This window comes from Squalius cephalus, assembly GCF_949319135.1.
Source record: "Squalius cephalus genome assembly, chromosome: 1".
Taxonomy (NCBI): Eukaryota; Metazoa; Chordata; class Actinopteri; order Cypriniformes; family Leuciscidae; genus Squalius; species Squalius cephalus.
In genome coordinates this window covers 44,329,546-44,351,998 of record NC_137122.1, presented here as the reverse complement: position 1 = coordinate 44,351,998, position 22,453 = coordinate 44,329,546, and the positions used below count along the sequence as shown (strand labels likewise).

General features: G+C 38.8%; 3 protein-coding genes across 6 annotated transcripts; 2 read left to right on the top strand and 1 right to left on the bottom strand.

Moving 5' to 3' along the window:
• Nucleotides 1–47: 47 nt before the first annotated feature.
• asb16 (ankyrin repeat and SOCS box containing 16) lies at nt 48–4,656 on the bottom strand. Of its 3 annotated transcripts, none has more exons than XM_079886767.1 (7): nt 4,443–4,656; nt 3,828–4,209; nt 3,484–3,751; nt 1,414–1,822; nt 1,226–1,309; nt 1,013–1,126; nt 48–555 (listed from the first exon to the last, which is right to left on the bottom strand). In XM_079886767.1, exons 2-7 carry the CDS (start codon nt 4,162–4,164, stop codon nt 370–372), a joined length of 1,398 nt encoding a protein of 465 aa, XP_079742893.1. In that variant the 5' UTR covers nt 4,165–4,209; nt 4,443–4,656; the 3' UTR covers nt 48–369. The 3 variants fall into 3 exon arrangements, with proteins under 3 accessions (XP_079742893.1, XP_079742892.1, XP_079742891.1); XM_079886766.1 differs by having other exon boundaries at nt 247–555; nt 3,828–4,114; nt 4,443–4,561; XM_079886765.1 differs by having other exon boundaries at nt 252–555; nt 1,013–1,087; nt 4,443–4,636.
• A 525-nt stretch (nt 4,657–5,181) lies between these two features.
• Nucleotides 5,182–11,582, top strand: LOC307148634 (uncharacterized protein). 2 transcript variants are annotated; one of them, XM_079854306.1, is made up of 6 exons: nt 5,182–5,471; nt 5,595–5,803; nt 7,065–7,171; nt 7,301–10,129; nt 10,265–10,488; nt 11,178–11,582. In XM_079854306.1, exons 2-6 carry the CDS (start codon nt 5,620–5,622, stop codon nt 11,281–11,283), a joined length of 3,450 nt encoding a protein of 1,149 aa, XP_079710432.1. In that variant the 5' UTR covers nt 5,182–5,471; nt 5,595–5,619; the 3' UTR covers nt 11,284–11,582. The 2 variants fall into 2 exon arrangements, with proteins under 2 accessions (XP_079710432.1, XP_079710431.1); XM_079854305.1 differs by having other exon boundaries at nt 5,190–5,506.
• Nucleotides 11,583–17,053: 5,471 nt separating this feature from the next.
• LOC307167500 (E3 ubiquitin/ISG15 ligase TRIM25) lies at nt 17,054–18,434 on the top strand. The gene has a single exon (XM_079886658.1). It carries the CDS (start codon nt 17,270–17,272, stop codon nt 18,140–18,142), a length of 873 nt encoding a protein of 290 aa, XP_079742784.1. The 5' UTR covers nt 17,054–17,269; the 3' UTR covers nt 18,143–18,434.
• The last annotated feature ends 4,019 nt before the right edge of the window (nt 18,435–22,453 follow it).

The following is a 22,453-nucleotide window of genomic DNA, read 5'->3' as shown; positions in this document are numbered from 1 at the left end:
TTAGTGCTGGATAGCCATTGGCACATATTCAAGCACTATCCATCGATCAATAAAATAATCACTTTATTTTAATCTCTATCAATATTACATTTGCACTGCCTCATTTCTGTCTTCAGGTCACAGTGGGCCTCTTAGTTTAAGGCCTCTGCTCTGAAAGCCAGAGACTCCACTGGTCCATAATCCATCCTTGAATTAGCTTCTATTGTTGAGAGGTGTCTAGGGATATGAAACCATCAGACAGACATCAATTTATAACAATGTATTCATTTATTACAGATGATAAATATAGTTTGTAAAAAAAAAGAAAGAAAGAAACGTTCAGTCCACTGTTTCCAGTCAGCTATTTTTTTGTTTCTCTAAGAGTGGAGCTCAGCTGAGCTGTCCATCATTATGCAGCAGTAGATAGTCTTTTAAAGTGCAGGGGATGTCGAGCTGGACTATTGCGAAGTCACACAGAGGCCCCAGGTGGTGACGCAGCGCACAGCGGCAGAGGTGCTGAAGAGAGCGAGGCTGACCGCTCATCCGTCTGACCGCATCGAAGAAAGACTGATGCTCCTGACAGTACAATACATGTTGTTTCATTAGGATATTAGTTTCTGAATGTCAGTCTCTCTCTCTCTCTCTCACACACACACACACACACACACACACGCACACCTTAAAAATTTTAGGGTCAGTATTTAAGAAAGAAAGAAAGAAAGAAAGAAAGAAAGAAAGAAAGAAAGAAAGAAAGAAAGAAAGAAAGAAAGAAAGAAAGAAAGAAAGAAAGAAAGAAAGAAAGAAAGAAAGAAAGAAAGAAAGAAAGAAACTAACTAACACTTTTATTCTACAAGGACACATTAAAATGACCAAAAAAGACATTTACCATTTCCTAATTAAATCAAAGTATTAGTACAATCATCATATTAGTAATCATAATAGTATTCAATAATATAAAGAAATCTTTGAGAATTAAATCATCATATTAGAATGATTTCGGAATGTGATTTATTTTCTCTGTATTGAGAGAGACCTTCAGTCGTTCCTCTGGTATGTCCTCTAACCACTCCTCACATGCTGGGACGACCGCATAGCAATTCAGCATTACCTCCAAAGTGGCAGGAGAGAGGAGGCAGAGTTTCAGCATCTGAGATTCACACACGCAGATAAATAAAATAAGGATTCGTACCAAAGGGTAGGTAGTGGGCAGGTTAAAGGTATAGGACACACAACAATCTGCACTTACTCTAGGGGAGCACGGCTGTGCTCCATAGTTAAGAAGAGACTGGGCCACAACCTCTGGCTGCTGGTCTGGGTAATCCTCTACTACCTGGCAAAACAGAGAGAGAGAAGAAATCAACCATCAGCTTCACACTCAATTCTTCCAGATCAGACCTTCCCTTCCTTTACATCTCTATCCCATCATCATCCCACCTGCAGCAGGCAGTCCATGGGTGTGTATCCGGCACAGTTAGCTATGTCCGCGCGAGCCCCATGTTCCAGCAGCAGTTTAACAATGCGGGGACAACAGTTTCCACATGCATTATGCAGGGCCGTGTGCTTTTTCCTCCCAGCAGTCTGCGCGTCGGCCCCGGCTGCTAGCAGCTTCTGGACAATACGCAGATACCGTCCTGCATCCGCGGGCCTCTCCGCCCCAGCACAGGCTGCATTCAAGGGTGTCTCACCCTCTTGGGTCTGAGCCGTCACATCCCCTCCATGGGACAGGAAGAGCTCCACGTGGTCCTCTAGACCTCTCCTGCAGGCCACGTGAAGGGGGGTGAGACATGAGTCACGCTGGGCCACGTTCACCAACGCACCACTGGTCACCAAATGCTCAGCACACCTGCAGGCCAGATAAGAGTGTGACTGATGTCTTTACTACTTAGCCTGACTACGTCAGACTTCCTACTTCCGCTAATTTTATTTCGCTCCTGTAGTCAGTCTGAGATAGCAGCGTATCTTTCAGTTTTCCACCGGCCTGAAAACAGCCGGGCCAATCAACGAACAGAGGGCGGGCTGAGAGCCGTGACGTAGACGCTGATTGTACCGTGGTGGATGCGTACTTGCGTAGATTTACTTCACATAATCTGCAAAAGTCGTTCACAGCCATGTTCACTCCGGTATTTCGCTCGATGGTTTAGTTTTTGCATCATACATGTGTTTACAGTGGAAGTTAGATGCGGCTGAGCATGCGCATAACACACGCCATAACCAAACGTTATGTGATTGGCTTACGGGTAACCAATGATTTTAAACTTCAGACAAGCGCCCCCCCCCCCGCGAGAGAGAAAACACTTCTCTATTATGCTATTCCAGACTCTCTCTACGAAGCAAAGTGAAGTAGCAGAGTCTGGTATTACCAGGCTATTTACTACTGTGCGCAAGAGGTGAAATAAGAAATATGTCAATTTCATTCCAGCACGGTATGACGGTATGCAGTATAAATCACCTTTGTTGTACGGAAAACAAAAGCTCTGACATCCTGCATAAGATCTCCTTTTGTGTTTTACAACAGAAAGACAATAATACAGGTCAGAATGATATGAGGATGAGTAAATGGAGACATTTTCATTTTTGGTTGAATTATACAGTACCGTTCAAAAGTTTGGGGTTGTGAGATTTTTTAATGTTTTTTAAAAGTCTCTTCTCCTCACCAAGACTGCATTTATTTGACCAAAAATACAGTAGAAAAGTGAGATATTGTGAAATATTATTACATTTTAAAATAACAGTTTTCTATATAAAAAAAATCCTGTGATGCAAAGTTGAATTTTCAGAATCTTCAGCGTCACATGATTTTTCCAAAATGATTCTGATATGCGGATTTGGTGCTCAAGAAACATTTCTGATTATTATCAATGTTGAAAACAGTTCTGCTGCTAATTATATTTAGGTGGAAACCGTAAAACATTTTGTTTTTCATGATTCTTTGATGAAAAACAAAAATAGTTCAAAATAACAACATTTTTTTAAGATAAAGATTAGTGCTGTCAAAACGATTAATCGGATCTAACATAAAATTTGTAAATATATTATATATTTACACACTTTTATGTTAGATCTGATTAATTGCGATTAATCGATTTGACAGCACTAATAAACATCTTTTGTTCCATTATAATTGTTTTTACTGTCACTTTTTTGATCAGTTTAATGCATCCTTAGTGAAAAAAATATTTAAAACAAACTTTTGAACGGTTGTGTGTTTTGTGGAAACCTTGATAAACAGAAATAGATACATGATGTATGAAATAGAAGTCTTTTGTAACATTATAAATGCTACAAAACTCAATCTATCTAGTTTTTATCAATCTAACGCATCCTTGCTGAATTTTTTTTTTACTTACCCCAACCTTTAAATGGTAGAGTACCTCATAAAGTCTCAGAAGCAAAGTCAAAATCGTGTCACCATAATATTTATTAATTAATTTAGTTTGTATGTTTTTATTGATAACTTTTCACATCTTGTTATATCTTCGCCTGACCATATTCAGGCCTACTCACTGATATGTTTCCGCTGCATTGCAGAGATGCAGTGGGGCATTGCCGTCGACAGCGAGCAGGTCAGGGTCAGCCCCGTGGTCTAAGAGCAGGCGCACACAGATGTGATGGCCCCCTGAACAGGCATCATGTAAAGCTGTGCGACCGCCAGGGTCTGCATCCACCTCTGCTCCCCTGAACAGCAGCTCCTCGACACAGCCAGAGTGGCCCCTGCTGGCAGCCAGACGCAGTGCAGACGTCTGCTTTATTTTTGAGATGAGAGTCCACATTCCTGCAACAGAATGAGATGAGTGAATTTACCCAAATACCCCTGAATGTATGTGCTTGTGTGTGTTAAAGGGTCCTACCCATCTCCGGGGCCCACGCCATCTCCTCATGTACGGTCTCCATCAGTGCATTCACCATGCCTGGCTCTTTGAGGACGGCATACACTCCCTTCATATCTCCACACATGAAGGTATTGTGGATGGCTGGGTCTCGGCACTGTATTTGGGGTGGGGGAGCACGGACCGTCTGGATCCTCTCGTTTCCATGTCGGAGTCTGGGGGCGGCAGGCAGAGGACGTCTTGTCATTGCCCTCCTGTGTGCCAGTGCCCGCCTGGCATCCTCCCAGTCCTGAAGCTCCTGATCCAGCCTTAAGGAGCGCAGAGAAGCAGAACTGAAGGGAAAAGTGTCCCGGGACATCCCAACAAGAGTGTTTGTGCTTAGAAGTATCCCAGAGTAGTATACCTGGAACAAAAGAGTATTGGCACAGTAGCCTTGTGCTGTTAGTGTTTAGGCCTAGTAACTGCACATGGGAGTGTTTATAAAGCAGCATGGCTCAATAGTTCAGTAGCCTACCCAGTAAGTTGTAAAAGTGCTTTTGTTTATGTATATATGGAACAGACTTATAAATTAAATTAATAACTAGCTCAGACAGTCTACAACAGCTGAGAACAGTGTGAATGGTAAGGTCTTCCTACCTTGAACGCACTTCAAGTTCCTCCTGTATAGTCTGCTCTTCAATAACCTATGATAAACTTGCGGAAAACATCTGTTACAGTTTGATATGGAATAGACTATGCTTGTAAAATTTGCAATTTCTCTTAATGAAACGACCGCATGTCCTTGCACGAACGAAGCTGCCTGTCACAAGATATTGTTGACCTGACACACTGTGGAGCTCTAGCTATTAATAGACTAGAATGTGAGCAATGTGTTCCTGCACTAGCACGGTATCGCCTGTAGGTGGCGCTTCAAATGATATCACTTCAGGTGTCCTATGTTGTAAAGCACTTAATTACTGGGCCAGATCAATTTGAGGTGTAATTATGGTTCTTGAAAATTCAATACTTAATCACTGCAAAATATGTTATGCATTTATCATAATAATAGCCTACTAATGTAACTGTATAAAATTGAATTGCTCTTAAAATAACCTAATTTTATTTTATTATTATATAAAAAAGAATACCCATTTTATCTAGCCTTTCACTTTTTTATCTACCCATAGCTAAACCTTTTTTAATAATTTAAGTTGATTTTCTGAGGCTTTAAATGGCAGGATAAGACATACATGGGACAACTTAACAAATATATTCAATAAATAAATTGCTAAAATATATAATAAATAACAAATACATAAAATGAGGTAAACAACTTTTGCTCGTGACATCACGGTTTCCATGCGGCTCAAGTCATAAATACAATTCCTGGTCTTCTGCCTTTTTACTTTCACTTTTATTTTTCATGTTAACGACGCCTCGCACGAAATTAGAAAAAGAGCAAACCCTTCATGCAAAAGATGAATAAAGCGACGAAATGTTGATATTGAGACACATAGGTGATAAAACAACATTATCTTTACTCATTTGTAAAAACGACAGTGTAATCGCGACATTGGTCACCGACTCTGTTGTTAGTTACACTTCCTGTGTGCTCGAGCTCCGACGTACAAAAACGCTGGACTGGACAACGACTTTTCCCCCCGTTTGCTTATTATAATGAGGAAGGTATAGTGACTGACTTAGCTGGAAAATATTTTACGGTAGGGCTATGCATCTGCTCAAATAGCTTGTGTGGGTGACGCATAATAATCATACCTCCCTTAACCACTTTTGTTTACTTAAAATCAGTGTTTATAGGTGGCAACCCTGAAGGATGGCAGAGGAAAACCGTGCGGTGTGCGTTTACGGTTTGCCAAATAACGTGGATCATGAACGTCTACGGGACAAACTACTGATTCACTTTCTACGCGAGAGGAACGGAGGAGGAGAGGTCACGTCAGTCACTATCATCGGTCGGACACCTCTGCGTGCCCTTGTCACATTTGAGCAGAGTAGAGGTCAGTGGTTATTAGGACTGCTGTTAAACATCACTGTACATTGTGTAAATAGATGAATGAATGGATATTGATAAAAAAATAGCTAGGGAAGAGTGGGGTGCCACTTTAGATAAAAGACTAATTATGCTTCAGGTGGGGGGAAAGCATTTGTACCATGTCCATAGAAATATGAAAGAAGTATCTCATCATTTCCACTTTTAATTTTTTTTTCTATTTATGTCAAAAGTCTTAAAAGTTCAATTATCAGAATATTTAAATGTAGTAAACTATATATATATATATATATATATATATATATATTTTTTTTTTTTTTTTTTTTACATTTTTCTATTTTTACGGTAAAACACCCAATGTTAAATTAACATTGGCAGTGTTTATATAATCCATGCAGATTTAATTTAACACTGGGAATCCCCCCCTCCCCCCAAAAAATCCTTGAATTATTGGACAAAAACAATTAATTTATTTAAGCAATATGTGAATATAATCCTCAACATGCTGGGTTACTACATAATGAAAACATTAAGGGTTGTATGGCCCAATTTATCCCACAACTACCATTTTGGAAAAATGCTTAAGTTAATAGCCTAATTCATGGATATTCTTAAGCAAAATAATTTACATGTTTTTTATATACACTCTGGGAATTTACAGCATTGTGTGATTTACATGTTAGTGTCTGGATATGTTTGCATTGATATGCTACTTATTTTACCTGCCAAAAAAAAAAAAAAAAAATGTATTTAGTTTTTAGCATAAAATTCTGACACATCTTACCTCACTCTTTATATTTCTGGTACATGCACTGAATTTCAGTGCATTCAAATGTTATTTCCAGAGTAGCTGATCATGGAAAAAATCCAAAGTGCACTGATTGGCAGCCAGACGACTGGCATATTCCTAATGAAGTCTCTGGCTCTTGCTAGCTGATTGTTCTGCCAAGGCAACATTTTAGTTGTGTAGTCAGTTTGCTAATAAAGTGTATGTGTGGGGGGTGAGCAAGTTTATGTACTGTCAAGCCTGATTAAAGGCAGTGAGTTTTCAATGTGCTTGTGTGTTCGTCTTGCAGCAGAGTCTGATTAGTGAGTATCAGTCTCTTTGGTGAGAAAAAGAGAAAATAAAAATTGATGCTTTTATAAATCAAACATTATAAAAAATGAACTTCCATCTGTGTGTGCAAACATCTCATTTTGTGTGTAAACTGCTGAGCCAGTTTTTACCTGTCAAATGAGATTGATCCTTTCTTTCTGGTTTAATTTAGTGATCCAGAGTGTACTTCGTCATCATCCTCACATTTTAGAGCTGGACGGCATAAAATATGAACTTTCCCTGGGTCTCCCATGCCAAGAGCCCCTGAGTCTGAATAAGGTTTGCTGACAGAATAAGCAAGATTAGACAGTGTTTTTTTTTTTTTTTTTTAATAAAAGTTCCATTTTCCAAACTAATGTAAGCGAGTATTCATTTTGTTTTGACACTGATGTTCTTGTACTCCTTTAGGTGATCCTCGATATGACTGTGACTATAGATTGCAGTCAGCTTCCTCTGGGTGCAGACACTCTGAATGTACTGCGTAGTGAGTTTCCAGGTCTACGTATGCAACGTGGCTTATTACAGCATACGTGCACCTTGCAAGGCAAATATTCAGATTTTCAAGGTGCTTTTCCTCATATGCAGATGCTATTTTATCATCACCTTTCAAGAGCCGAATATCCTAATTTTAGTGGAGACAGCGGTCCAGAGACCAGGGAAGACCTTGCAAGTGTGAAGAAATGGGCTAGCTTTGCATCTCAGTCACCAGGCCTTCATGCAGGAGGCCTCAGCTCCGTATCCACGGTGGGTTTCGGACAAGAGCACTACGGACTGCAAGATACCAATGAAGCTCTCACTGAACGCAGTACTCAGACTAAGAAAAGCAAAATGGAGCAGAAAGCAGAGTGCAGGATAGATGAAGCTGATTTGGAAGATCTTTCGATTATCATGGAAGCTGATGTGTTTGCATACCTGCAGAGCATTAAAGAGTACAAGTATATACTGAGCTATCATGGAGTGCAAGTGGTCCACGTTACATCTGAGGGAATCACCACCCTGTACCTGCAATCAGAGGTCCCAACCGGATCAGATGTTAAACAAAACATGCGGCAAGCCCATAAGGAGCTGAGGCAGCTTTATCAACAGCAAGAGGGTTGTCTGCGGAAAGACCAGGTTAAAAAGAGTGCCCTTTACATGCCAGACGGACTGACCATAGCATTAAAAAATGTGCAGTTAGTACTGCCTAATGTTCTGTTTAGCTATGACCAGGACACCATTTATATAGTTGGAGAAAAAAGTGAGGTATCTCAGGCCAAACAAATGCTACTGCTTGGGGTGGAGAAAAGCGTGATGGGGAGCTTGACAGAAATGGCATCATCCTCTTCCAGTTCTGCTTCAGCATCCCCTGAATCCTTAGAGAGAGAGCAACAGGTTAAGAGAAAAAGTGAAGTACATACTCCAGTGCCCCCTAAACTGATTGGCTCTAGCACTGAACGAAAAGGGGATGTTGGGAATACAAAAGAATACAAACTGGCGGCTCGGTTTAAGAGCTCTGGGCTACATGGAAGAGAGGAGATGGGTGGAGACATAAGGAGTCTTACTGCTAAAATGGACATGCAAATGTTAGACCCAAACTCTAAATCAGCACCACCCACTAAGTCTTCACTTGGCACCGCAGGCTTACTCGGTAATGAACTGACAGGGGAAGGAACTGAAACATTCAGGATGACAAGTCCAAGCTCTACAGGAGAGGATGTCCTGTTTAAAAACCAAGACCCGTTATCTGCGAATACATTTGGTGGAACCTCCTTCAGCACATACAAGGCCAAACCAACTACTCCTGCTGGACTCACTTCAACATTTACCACAGGAGTCAAAGCTTCAAGTGTGAATGCCCTATCAGCCAGTAATACCGCAGTGAAGACAGCTGCTCCCTCCTCTACATCAGTGCCCACTTCCAAATCCTCTTTAAGGAGGGCCAATAGTTTCTCTGGTCGGCCGTACCTAAGAGAGCAAGTGCAAAATAACCAGATTACAGTTGAGCCAATGATTAACGCACATGCTCATCAAAGAGCAAGATCCAATAGCATCAGTAGTGGAAGACCTAGTGAAGATTGTCCGATTACTACAGTGGCAGCAGAACTTACTGTGTCTTCTCTAATGTGGACCTATATGAAGGAGGCCTATTGCAACCAACTGGACAGCATGAAATCTGACTTGCAAATGTCAGAAAAAAAAACCGGCAAAGGTGAGATGAGCGTGACACTGGAGGGCACAGATTCATCGAAGGTCGGAGAAAGTCATCGGCATCTTCAGAATCTAGTGGCTATGGTGGCCAGTGACTTTAGCTTTCAGGAGGTACGTTTGGCAGAGCTTGGTGTGGTTGAAAAAGATAAACTGTTTGAAACCTGCTGCTTGAATGTACGGTCACGTTTTCGCAAGGTCACCTTGCATACCACAAAGAGCAGCATTTTCTTTATTGGCCCAAAATTGCTTTGCTCTCAAGCCAGTGATATATTTAAGGTTGTATTTTCTGGGCAAAAGTCTCATTCCTTATTACAGATGAAGACCTTCCAGGAGGATGTAGATCAAGGAGCAACCAAGGCGTTTTTGAGCATACAATCAACAAAAGCTGATCACTTTAAATCTGATCAAAGTGTAAAGCTGTGTTCTTTACAGGATACAAGTCAAGCGGTTCAGTCTAACAGCAGTGGCAAGAGTAGAGTTAAATCAACCAAACAGAAATCAGCTACGTTGGAAAGGTTGGAGAACCCTAGTTCTATGATGGATGAAGTAAGCAAGATAAACTCCCTTAGCCAAATAGCTAATGCCAGAGAAAACACAACAGAACCAAAAATTGATGGGCCAACTTCTTTACCACTTGAAGCACACAGAAAACAAGATACCGCAATGACTTTGAAACAGACCAACCTGCTGTCCCATACCACTTCAGAGAAATGCGTGTGTGGAGCGATCGGTACAAATGTGATACGGACCACCTGTGGTGTCATCCTTTGCTGTGACTGCCTACTACTTCATTCATACTGCCGAGTGTGTGGAAAAGAGGGGATGTACTCTCAGAAGAAGGTGCTGGGGGAACCAGTGCAAAGTTATGGCTCGAAGGATATACGGCAGGAATATCAGGCTCAAGAGCAACACTCAGAACACGAGGACATCAAAGAACAAAAGGGCATCCAAGGAACTATGACATGTGCAGAGATGAATTTGAGCCTTCCAGGCTATACAAAATACACTACGGCCAAGATCACGTACTGCATACCTGATGGCATACAAGGGGTATTAGCTTATATACATTTCATTTAGTAAATCATCCTAGAAATATAGCTTACAATTGTGAAAAATGCTAAATATTATTTAAATATAATAAAATATATCACCTTATAATTTCCATGTTTTACACATCTCTTCTAGGATAAGGATCCCTATCCTGGGTCACCATTCAAAGGTGGTAAATTTGAGGCTTATCTGCCACTCGACCTAAAGGGACAGAGTTTATTGCCCTCCCTGAAAAAGGCATTTCATCAAGGGCTTACTTTTACTATTAGTTCAAGCAAGAAGGCCTGTGGTGGAGATGCAAAAGTGAACTGGGGCAAGAAGATCCCTCACAAGACCAGCATGGAGGGAGGGAAGAGTAGGTGAGTCCAGATGCTAAGCTAAACAAACGCTAAGCTTGTAAGTATAATCATGCTATGGCTGGTGACATGGACATGTTAATGTGTGATTTCTGTGGTTTTAGAGAGCACTTATTCTCTAATTACTTCTGTTTTTCTAATACCATTTTAGCAAGAATGTGTTAGTGCTAATAGTCATATTTGACACATGTATGTTTGTCCAACTACTATAGGCCTCTCAGTGCAAACAAACTAGCATCTCCTTTGTAGTAGAGAGCAGCTATTTTTGATTAATTAATAATAATCTGTTAGGAATGAACACAAATGAAGTATATGGCTCTGACAGGATATCCATGATGGCATGGTTAAAACATGTGCTAATACTCAGACATTGCCAGTTGAGTTGATCAGGGTCAGTAAGGGTTGTGCATCATTCAGAATTGAATGTAGAATGCTTTTTCAAATCCAGTTAAATTCCTGAATTTAAATCAAGGTAGCAAAAAGGAATCAGAATTCTAATTAGAATATGAATATAAAGTTGAGATTTTGGAATTTCAAAGCCTTTAGGAAAGTTTTGAAAATTGTTTAAAAAGCCTTTATAGCTGTGAAGCGTAACTAGACATCTTGTTTATATATTTATCACTATTCATCTAATAGATTGAAGAATTTCCACTTTCCAAATTCCAATTCAACTTTTGTTTGTTTGTGTGCAGAAATGGATATCCAGACTCTACATTCCTTACTCTCTTGTCTGAGGCACTGGTGGCTCATGGGATTGAAGGAACAGCTGCAATCAGTCAAGATCAAGCCAAATCCTGACCTTGACAATAACACAAATCAGAAGACCACAAATACTTACTAAATTGTGTATTACTTATTTTCATATAGTTCTTTCATAGAAATGTAAATTTTAAAAATGTGATCGTGAAAGACTGCTTAATTATTGCTTAAGTATTTCGGCTAACAATAATTTGTGTTTTTGTACTTTTTGTAATAATTTTAGAGTGTCATTGTCATGTTATAATCATTGTACCTTATCAGTAATGCTCAATATAATGCTCTGTATATTCTGAATCTGTTGAGCATGCTTTTTAATAAAACTATGATATTGTTTTAGAGATTCATTGTAACTCATCCTTCATCCGCCTAGTTCATCTCTCATCTGTTTCCTCAAATTGTGTCACTTACTTGGGTTTTTATCTCTGGTATTAATGCTAAATCTGCAATTTTGAATCTGTGTATGATTTTGTTGTAAAACCATAAGGAAGGCGCATAATAATCTGTAATTGAGTTTGAGTAGGCTAACTAGATTTTTTCGCTGCCACAATGCTACGGCATTATGGGTAATGCTAAGGTATTCCCTTGATTTTAGGGTTATTAGGTTATAGGGTGTTCTGAATAATTGCTATGTGGTTATATGGCCTTGTACAAAAAGAAAAAGAAAAATACAATACTTAATATTGTATTTTGAATGCACATATGGCTCTTATGTCTGTAGGCTGAATTCAATTTATTCCAGTAACATGATTTTTTACTATACATTAAAAAGTACATATGAATAAAATCTTCTCAATATTTCCCTTGTTCATTCTTTCCACTGCACAAAAACGCTGCAACATTCCTCCACGTTCAGGAATCTGAGCAACAGGGTCATATTCCCTTTCTCTCTCCTTTTCTTTGAATCTGTCCTTAGTGTTATAACAGAGGCTGGAGATTGACTCAGTAGCAGCTCAGCTCCGCAGGCCGTCTGGACCTTCTCCGGCATGAACACAGATATTACACAGGCTGCAACCAGAAGCGACAGGGTACAGAGAGGCATGTTCTCAAACAAAACACTGACTGCTAGTGACCAGGACATTTAAAGAGCTTTCTAATTTCACACTCAACTATTATGCTGAATGTAGAGTCTATCTTCAATAGAACTAAATCCCACAGGGCATTTTGAAGCCAGTGTTGAGCTCTCATCATTCCTTCTGGAATTTGGCTGAAATTGTTATTTGCATACACCCTTTCCACACATATAGGGCAGATATTTGTGTGCAAGTCTGTTTCTGACACTAATGTAAAAATTAAAACAGGTAATCGTGAGATACGATTGTGAAATATAAAGTTGCAATTATGAGAAAAAAAAAAAAAACCACAAAACAAACTTCAATTATGGGATATGGAGTAACACTTATGAGACATAAAGTCAAATTTACAGGCAAACCAAAAAGTCAAAATTACCTTTTTCTAGCTCAAATTGAGCTTCCATATGTGAAATGGTGGAAGAGGCAATTTTACCAGGAGATGAGCATCCCACGGAGAATTAAACATGCAGCTCATTTTACCCAGTTTCATTATCATAAAGTCATTTAGCATGTTTGATTTAAGAGATTAAACATTCATAATTTAACACAGACTTGATTAAACTGGTTTTCTAAATTTGACAAGCATGTTAAAAACAGTAGGACGTTTTAGGAAAACAAATCAGAATGTGATTTCATATTATATCTTTTAATTGAATCACGTTAGTAACTTTCCAAATACATTATATACACCATTTGTTTAATATTTACCGTCAGTATCGAGTCTCAAAATATTGAACGTTATCAGTTTGCATGCCCTCTGGGATGTTGTTTTCCCTGCATCTGTGCAGACACCCACAGTCCTCTGCTTTCAGAGCAGGAAACCTGCCTTTGGCAGTATATTCTTAGTCTTTCCACTGCATTGTCTTCCTTAAAATGGCTGAGCACAGAGATCTGCTCCTCCAAGAGCAACTCAGCGGTCCTGCACCGATTCCCTGTGGACTGAGTTTCTGCATGGATTGCATCAGCAGCTGCTGGGATTACAAAGCAAGAAACTTTCTCCAATGCCCGTAGTTGCATATGGTAAATGTAGTGGGATAAAGAAACTGGAGGTTATTTTTAAGATGCCTTTGGACATTGTAATTCATTGCTTTGAAAATACGCCTACAACATGATTGTTTTCAGCAAATGATTGAATGCATGTATAGTGTTGTTAAAAACTGAATTTTGTTTGTAACTTATAGAGCTGTTTGTTGAGCTAACCTTTTAAAAATGACAAATAAGTTTTAAGCAAGTTTATTTCTTAATGATCAAAGAAAGAGATCAGACCTCAAGTTTGGATCTTTTAAGAATGCACTACATAAATAGCAACATTCTGTACACAAAACTCAGTATGCACTAGTGTTCAAAAGTTTACACAGTAAAAAACATTGGGTTATTTGTTTAACTCAACCGTTGGGTTACACATATTGAGTCAATATGTTGGGTTATTTTCCTAACTGGTTTTACGTAACTGTGTGTTGTTATTAGACTATATATATAATATATTTCTTTATCAAAGTGATTTTCCCCATCCAAAAATATAGGAAATGAGAACAGCTTTATTGGACATTCGGCTCTATTCTATTCTATTCTATTCTATCATATTATATTATACTATATTAAATTAAATTAAAATACAGTATGTGAGCATGAATTTAATGAGAAAACACATTAGGCAGGCAGAACGCAAGTACGACGCGATGACGTCATGAATATGCTAATTGGTGTATGACGTCATAGCGACATTTAGCGACTTTTAAGGAAGGCGTTAGCTACTTTCCTTTGAAAATAGTTGGCAACACTGGACCCACCCATCACTACAGTACAGAGAAGCAAATGGATCGTATAATTACATGTTTTTAAATAAACACTGACAAAAAACTATAAAAGTTTTAGGGATGGACGATATGATAACTATATAACATTGATAGAAGTGATCACCTGGACTTAGACATACCTATATTGTAGGTTATTTATATAAAACATTCACTGGGAAATTTGCTTTTTGTATTTCCCTGGTGTTGAAATCAGGCTCTTATAAATGTCAGGAAACACGATTCCTGGCTGCATGTCAATATCCATGATAACTGGATCTTTGGTAAGTTGTAAGGAACACATCGAGTCCAACCTTTAGTTTAAACTGATAATCGTTTGTTTTACTCGCGTTTCCGCAGTTTCCCCAATTAAATCCAGTCACGCAGCCGCTTTTCGGCGGGAAAGTGACGTCAATGCATACCCTCTATAGGGAAGGGGTGTCTTATTTTGGAAAAAATGTTTTGGCATGTGGTATAGATGAAAACTGTTTTTGTTTTGTTTTTCTGTAAACTTGTCTTTCAAAGATGATCATGGAGAAATGACCTTTAAAACCCTTTCTGACATCCTGCCATCATCGCCATACCTCACAAATGGAAAAATGGTGTGTCCAACATTTGCTGAAATGAAGCAGCTTAAATGACATTTAGCTTGTAAGTAAAAGCAACACTATCAACTTAACTTTGATAAATTACACTGCTCTTCGGCTCATGTTCATCCACTTCTTCGTTTCTTCAATGATTCTGCTTGTTAATGGGATTGTTCATCCAAAAAAAGAAAATTGTGTCATGATTACTCACCCTCATGTCGTTCCAAACCTGTAAGATTTTCGCTCATCTTCGGAACACAAAAGAAGATCTTTTAGATGAAATCTGAGAGCTCTGTGTCCCTCCATTGACAGCTACGCAACTGACACTTTCAAGCCCCAGAAAGGTAGTAAAGACATCATTGAAGTAATCCATGTGACTCCAGTGGTTTAACCTCAATTTTATGAACCGACGCGAGTGCTTTGTGCAAAAAAACATAATCGTTCACACTCTTGTCGTCTGCTCTCTTTAACAACACGCATGCGTCGAGGTGCTCTCGTGAACATGCGTTTGAGTTTTATCATTTGTAAATAAAGTGATAAATTATGGTTAAGGGATAGAATATACTCATGTCGCTTCATAAAATTGAGGTTGAACTACTAGTAACATGTATTACCTTAATGATGTCTTTGCTACCTTTCTGGGGCTTAAAAGTGATACGTAGCTGTCAATGGAGGGACAGAAAGCTCTCAGACTCATCTAAAAGATCTTCTTTTGTGTTCTGAAGATGAACGAAAGTCTTACAGGTTTGGAACGACATGAGGGTGAGTAATTAATGACAGAATTTACATTTTTGGGTGAACTAACCCTTTAACAGCAGGTGTAATGACTAGACTGACCATAATTTAATTCAGTACAGCACTGATTTGATGTAACTTTTTCATAATTTAACACTGTTGATGTTGTCACAGTGCATGCCCAACTGAACTTCATTTATTCTTTTAAGGTTGGAACTGCATTACCTGAACAGTGAGACAAGCCCGGATCCACATGACTTGATGCTTGGTGACAAAGAGAACTCGCAAGTTTTTATCATATTCTGTGTGGAAGACTTTATTTCAAGCAATGGATGCGTTTCAAAAATGTTTTACATCTATGACATAAACCATTTCAAGACCTCTGCACCCATTTTGGGAGTTTTTGTAGCATGCAAACTTTAATATATCCGGAGGAGTTCCTGCCTCATTAAGAACTTTGATCATCATTATGTCCAGTAGTCAACATACAGTATGTATTTGTAGTTTTATTACTTAAGGTATGTTTACAACAACACATCAATGCATTCAGTGTACAGTGTAGACCTTTTAATAAAGTTGTGATTAGGATTTAATGTTATTAATTTGTGTATTCTGTCCATATTTGTATAGGTTATTGAATTGTAGGTTATTAATGTGCAGTTTTACATTTAGTGTTCATTTTGAATTTGTGTGTGATGTATGTATATAGGCTATTATATTTTTGTACTCTATGTACATTTTTGTGTAGGATTTGAATGTGTACTGTTTGTACATATTTGCATAGGTTTTGAATTTATTATGTGTTGTATGTACACTTGTGTATTTTGAATTTATGTTACGTATGTATGTGATACATATACAATTATGTATATTTACATTAAATGCTAAACTCCCCAATATATAGTTTGTAATTTAAATATATATTTGTTGAAACCTATGTACTGTTTTATAGGAATAAACAAACTGTATTTGAAAACAATGTGTATTTTATTTATTAAAATAAGGGCATAAATAAAAATAAATATCTAACTCAACTGGTTTAACCCAATGCATGCACTGTTCTTTTAAACTTTTATTCATAAAAAACAAATATTCAGCACAACTGTTTTCAACATTGATAATAATAATAATAAATGTTTCTTGAGCAGCAAAAACACTGTGACTGTGATGTGACACTGAAGACCGGAGTAATGATGCTGAAAATTCAACTTTAGCATATAGGAAAAAATTACATTTTAAAATATATTCAAATAGAAAGTTATTTTAAATGGTAAAATTTCTAAATATTACTGTTTTACTGTATTTTTGATCAAATAAATGCAGCCTTGATGAGTAACAGAGACTTCTTTCATAAGCATTACATAAGTGTTTCTCGCTAAGACTTATGCTTAACATTTTTATTTAAATCTTTATCTCATTATGCTCTTCAAGAAGTTGGCTGAGCTGCAATGTGCATAGCTTTAATCTAGACAGAGTGACAACTTTGAAGCTCAAATATAAGATAGCTTTGATTTTTTTTTTATTATCATACTTTCTTCTAAAACATTTGGATTATTTTACAGTTTTAATGTCTTTACTATTAATCTAAAATGTGTAAAAAATAAAAAATAAAAAAGTGGGCGTGTCCAAATCTTTGGCTAGTACTGTATTTTCTCAAAGAAAAACAATGAAAAAATACTTTGTTGACAGGGTTGAGATTGCTAATACCTGTCCAACAGGTTACTGCACTCAAACACGCCAGCTCCTTTTTCTCTCTTTGTTGCCCTCACATGCTCAGTGCGGAAAGAGAGAGCGAACACAATGTAAAACAGACAATTATTCGTTCAGATAAGCGTATGAAATGGCAGAGGAGTGTTTCAAAGACCTTGATCCATTCAACTGTCCCATCTGTCTGGATGCATTCCAGGATCCAGTGACGATTCCCTGCGGACACAACTACTGCATGGGCTGTGTTAGAGACTATTGGGATAAAAAGGGTGGCAAAGACATTGGTTACAGTTGCCCTCAGTGCAGGAAGACCTTCTCACCACAGCCTGTTCTCAACAAAAACACCATGTTTGCAGAAGTGGTGGAGCGGTTTAAAAACACAGGACTTCAGGATTCTCAACCCACACATTACGATGGACCTGGATACACGGAGAGAGAAATCTGCACCGCCAAAAAAAACAAACCTTTGAAGATGTATCCAAGCGAGGATTCATCCTGTAAGATTCACCAAAGATATCATAACAACGACTATCCCAGAGAAAAGCACACAGTGATTGTTGTAAGTGGGGAACCTAAAGGAAATATTTGCTCAGGGCACAACAGACCATTGGGAGACCAACAGCAGTTCATCTGCCCCCGGTGTCTTGATGAAGTCCATCAAGGACATAAAGTGTTTTCAGTGGCACCTGAGAAGACAAAAACGCTGGAGCACAGGACGACTCTGGTGAAACGTGAGCTCAGGAGTAAAGACAAAACAACTGGACATGGTAGGAGACCATCTCATAAGAGGGTTCATGGCACTGAGCATAGACATGGGCATCGGAGTGGACGTACCCGGGGCTCACACGCTAAAAGAGGGCATGAAACACACAGACATAAAAGTACTGGACACAGAGGTAATTCACATGGGCATGGTGCTGGACACAGAAAGAAAAGACTGGGAATTATGGTCATGGCAGAAACTGGCACTAGAAGAACCACTGTGGAAAACATTAGAGCACTTTGAAGAGCCTTGAGTTTGACCACAGAGTTGCGGATGCCATGTTTCCTAGAGGAATGTTGCTTTACTAGATTCATGCGTCGACTGAAATCTCAAGCATCATGTTTCTTTTTGAATGACAGCCATCCATTTCTGGATACATTTAATGTTCATTCTATTAGTATTAATGAACATGATTGTTCGCTGATATTCTTAACAATTCAATGTTGGGTGTATAACCAATAGTTTAACAGCAAGAAAAACTTGACACACCTAAAATAACTTGGATTACATCTCATTAATCTTGAAGACTTCATGCTAGATAAGAAGTTTCCTGAATGTTATATCAGATTCATTATCAAGGATTAAAAAAAAAAAAAAAAAAAAAGTTTATTAACATTGCACTCACATTAACAATCAATTTCAAGCCAAATATTTTTGACTTATTATATTTAGTAAGGAAATTCACATTGCGTTTCCTGGCCTGAAAATCACACTTTTTTCACAAATATTTCTTTATATTTCCAGGTTGTCCATGTCTGTAAACAGATGTTTTAGGAATGAAATGTACTGTTTGTGCTATAAATAAGAATAATAAAAATCTGTTTATCAGTATCTTTGTCGCTTTACCGTAAGAATGTTACATTTTCACTCAACATCCTTTTAATAGATTCACATTAGAAGAAAAGTAACAAAAATATTTATTCTTGTTTTAGGAGAAATTAACCAAATGTACTTGGTTTAAAGCAAACAAAATAAATGTACAATGGGGGTGAGAGAAATAAACTTGTTTTACATTTAAATTAAGTTTTTCTCACCTCATCAACAAACAGGCAAATAGTTTTAATATTAGCTTTAAACAAACCTCAGTAGTTTTTGTAAAGTAAATGCGTCTTAAGAATGTTTCGATATTTATAGTGAAAAGCAAGTGTTTTCCCCCCTAAACAAGTCATATCACAATGGAAATGCAAGTATTTGAGAACATTTGTGTGTATTCTGTGTATAGTTTTGTGAATGATAGAACACTGGGTTGTAAAAAGCATTTGGAAAGCAGATCAGGTCAAGTTCAGATCAGACCTTTTATAAACCTAAATAATGTGTATTGCTCTAGTCTAACTAGATGTACTGTATTGATATCTGCAGCATGTTCAATAACGACTCTGTAAACACCTCCTTTAGTTATGCTCTTTAATTAGTCCTGGAAAACATGTAAGGCAAAATGGTCACATCACACACAGAAGCGTTATGAACTCTACGGTCCTCATGACCACACGCGGTCCAACCAACCCAGAGTCGAGCACAGAAACAGCAGCACTTCAGATTCTCAAAATTAAATGGAAAAAGTTCTGATGGTTTCAAAAAACAAACAACAACACAAACAACCCATGGTGCTTCTCTGACGTGTGTGGAGGGGAGGAGCCTTAATGCTGATGGTTAGGGGCGGGGTTTGAATTAAAAACCAATCAGTGCACAGAAATGTAAGCTGGTGGCTCTGATTCGCTCTTTAGTCAGAAGGCCAAGCAGGAAAGCTGGAACTGTAATTTACAGATTGCAAACGGAGCCTTTCATTACTCGAGATCTCCATGACACTTTGTTCGCGCAAATATGCATCCAAACATACATAAAAAGTGCATCAAGACATTGTGATGTGTGCAGCGTACATTTGCGAGACAAAGATAGATCTGTTACGCTGAGCATGTGTGGGAAACGGTCCACAATGACTCACTGTTTCTTGTATGTGCCAGACAAAGAGAAGGCAAATACATCTGCTATATAAATTTAGGCCTAAAAGCGTTTCAAAGCTTCATTTCATTACTGATTTTATAAATGCATAAATTAATGAATACATTTCACTGTAGGCACACCAAAACTGCACTGCGTTTGTGTATCTAATATTGTAAATAATAGACATTATACGATTCAGCGCTGGTTAAGGCTGCATTTGTAGCAGGAATTCTGCACTCTGTAAACCTGAGGGGTGTTTCCTGTTCTGGGAAAACTATTGGAGTGAGAGACCGAGGAAGGAAGCAGCTTGGCTCGATCCGAGCCTCTCTCTGGCTCCCAGTCGCACAATTCCAGATCCGCGAGAGACACTCGCACCTGCAGCTGAGCTCATTGTGGAGCTGTGCGCGCTCCAAAAGAAGGAAGAGGAATAATTCTCCAAACAATCATCCTATAATAATTGTCCAAACCTTGAGAGATTTAAAGCGAGCATTTCCAGCCCAGATGTCATTGTTGTTGGGTGTGTGCTATGAACGGTCTCTGAGCGGACCCAGCGGTGCGTAATGTTAGCCAACGCAGACAGATCCAGGGACAAAACCGAATCAACAGCCGCTCTGATGTCATAAGCAGCCGAGATCAATTCCAGAACCGGAATGTCGCTGCTAGATCATCTGGGAACGAAAACAGCGGGATTTGCTTGTGAACTGGGCTTTAGGACTGTTATGTCAAAAGAATAATTCAACCAAAAAGTCATTTTTTTACCTCACCCTCATGTCGTACTTTGAAGAACATTACATTTTGGTTACCATTGATTTCCATTGTTTGGATACAAAAAAAAAAAATCTTTTCATGCTCCAAAGACATACAGGTTTAGAATGATATGAGGGTGAGTAATGACAGAATTTTAACAAAAAAGCGAAAACACGCTTGTGGCCTGAAACAGCTTGGAAAACTACACTGACATTAATCATTCGTTCGTTCTGACTGCTGCTGGATCTTTTTGTTGGGTTACCTCTAGTCATAGGTTATCAAATATTACCCATGAACACCCACATGATACACAAAAAGTGCATCCGTAAACAACAGTACACTGGGGGGAGGGGGGGATTCCAGCCCTTCAGGACAGCAGAGCTGAGACGGTGTTGGGGACGAACTAGTGTCTACGTGTGTATATGCATTCACGTGTAAACATGCGTGGAGGCAATCTGGTGTTGGTCTACGACTGAGGCACAGTGAGAACGAGAGGTTTTGCATGGATTCGAACGTTAGCGGAAAACAAATAAGTCAGAAATCAGTCAGCACCAATAATATTCAGGGCGTAGTCGACCACACACGACAGGAGCGAATTCAGAATCTCAAGATCTTTTACTGCGAGGTCATTTCGACAATAACCACAGACGTTTAGGTTTTTTTTCTTCATCTTTCATTCTTGTTTGTTTTTTTTCTTCTTCAGTACAGTAAGCACAGTTACAGCGAAGGTCACACCTTCACAAAAAAGTTTGGCACACTCGGTCAGGACCAACAAAATCACATGATTCATCACATTTTAGAGGAACTGCAGCAAAGCCTTTTGAACTCAAACTACTGAAATGCAGACCACAAAAACAAACAAACATACAAAAAAAAAAAAAAAAAAAAAAAAAAAAATCAAACAAAATACAAAGAGGACGGATATTTTTCACTGAAGTGTTAGTTAGGGTCACTTGGTGCTCGGAGTCACCATCCACAGGAACACAGGAAGAGAACCAGCGGAACACAACAAGAAACTGAAAGTCAACCCCTCAGACCCGGAACTAAAAAACCGGATCGGGATTTAGTAAGTCAGAACATGGTAACTCTTCAGACAAGTATGGCAGTTCCAAGCCCATCCCAGTGCATTCTGGGCCTGAACGATTATCTGCACTCATATAGTGATTATGTAAACACGAGCATGCATCCAACAATGCAGCCTTCTGAAGCATCTCCATGCATTTTCAAACACTTGTTTCTCAGTTTAAGAGGTGTATAAAGAGCGAGTGTGTTGGTGGGAGAATGAGAAGAAACAGAAGGTCTAAGTGAAGACCCGGACGGGACCCAGAGATACGGTGGATCGGGAGTGGAACCGCCATTCTCTACAAGTGCAAGCTGAGTGCAAACGATAGCAAACCAATGCAGGCCGTTCATGGGGGCCGGAATATTCAAGAGTGATGGTGAGAGTTAGAAACTGACAGAGGAGGAGAGAAAGAGACTGTTAAAATGCCAGACGGTAGCATAAGGTAGCATGAGGGAGGTAGAGAGACAGAAAGTAAGAAAGAACATCTGAATCTAAATCCGACAACAAACCTAAGGACAGACAGTCAAATACAGAAATGCACATACTCACACACACACATACACACACACACACACACACACACAACAAACGCACATATAAAATAGGGGATCTGGTTTTGTTTCACATAAACACTCATTGAAATGAACCAGACTCTTAGTGTGAAAAGAAAGAGTGTTCAGCAGGTGTCTTGAGTACTTGAATGATAGCACTGCAATGCATATAAATCCCCAGTGGAGGCAGTAGATTACTGCTATCTGAGTAACGGGGAGAGGGAGGAGCCAGAGGCTTTGATTGACATGTCT

What these genes read in the sequence shown, in the direction of transcription:
- asb16 (XM_079886767.1), bottom strand. Translation starts at nt 4,164, where the DNA reads ATGTCCCGGGACACTTTTCCCTTCAGTTCTGCTTCTCTGCGCTCCTTA. An exon ending in GGCGTGGGCCCCGGAGATGG is followed by an intron (nt 3,752 to 3,827) that starts GTAGGACCCTTT and finishes ATTCTGTTGCAG; the next exon opens with GAATGTGGACTCTCATCTCA. An exon ending in AATGCAGCGGAAACATATCA is followed by an intron (nt 1,823 to 3,483) that starts GTGAGTAGGCCT and finishes TCTGGCCTGCAG; the next exon opens with GTGTGCTGAGCATTTGGTGA.
- LOC307148634 (XM_079854306.1), top strand. Translation starts at nt 5,620, where the DNA reads ATGGCAGAGGAAAACCGTGCGGTGTGCGTTTACGGTTTGCCAAATAAC. An exon ending in CACATTTGAGCAGAGTAGAG is followed by an intron (nt 5,804 to 7,064) that starts GTCAGTGGTTAT and finishes GGTTTAATTTAG; the next exon opens with TGATCCAGAGTGTACTTCGT. An exon ending in TACCTGATGGCATACAAGGG is followed by an intron (nt 10,130 to 10,264) that starts GTATTAGCTTAT and finishes CATCTCTTCTAG; the next exon opens with GATAAGGATCCCTATCCTGG.
- LOC307167500 (XM_079886658.1), top strand. Translation starts at nt 17,270, where the DNA reads ATGGCAGAGGAGTGTTTCAAAGACCTTGATCCATTCAACTGTCCCATC.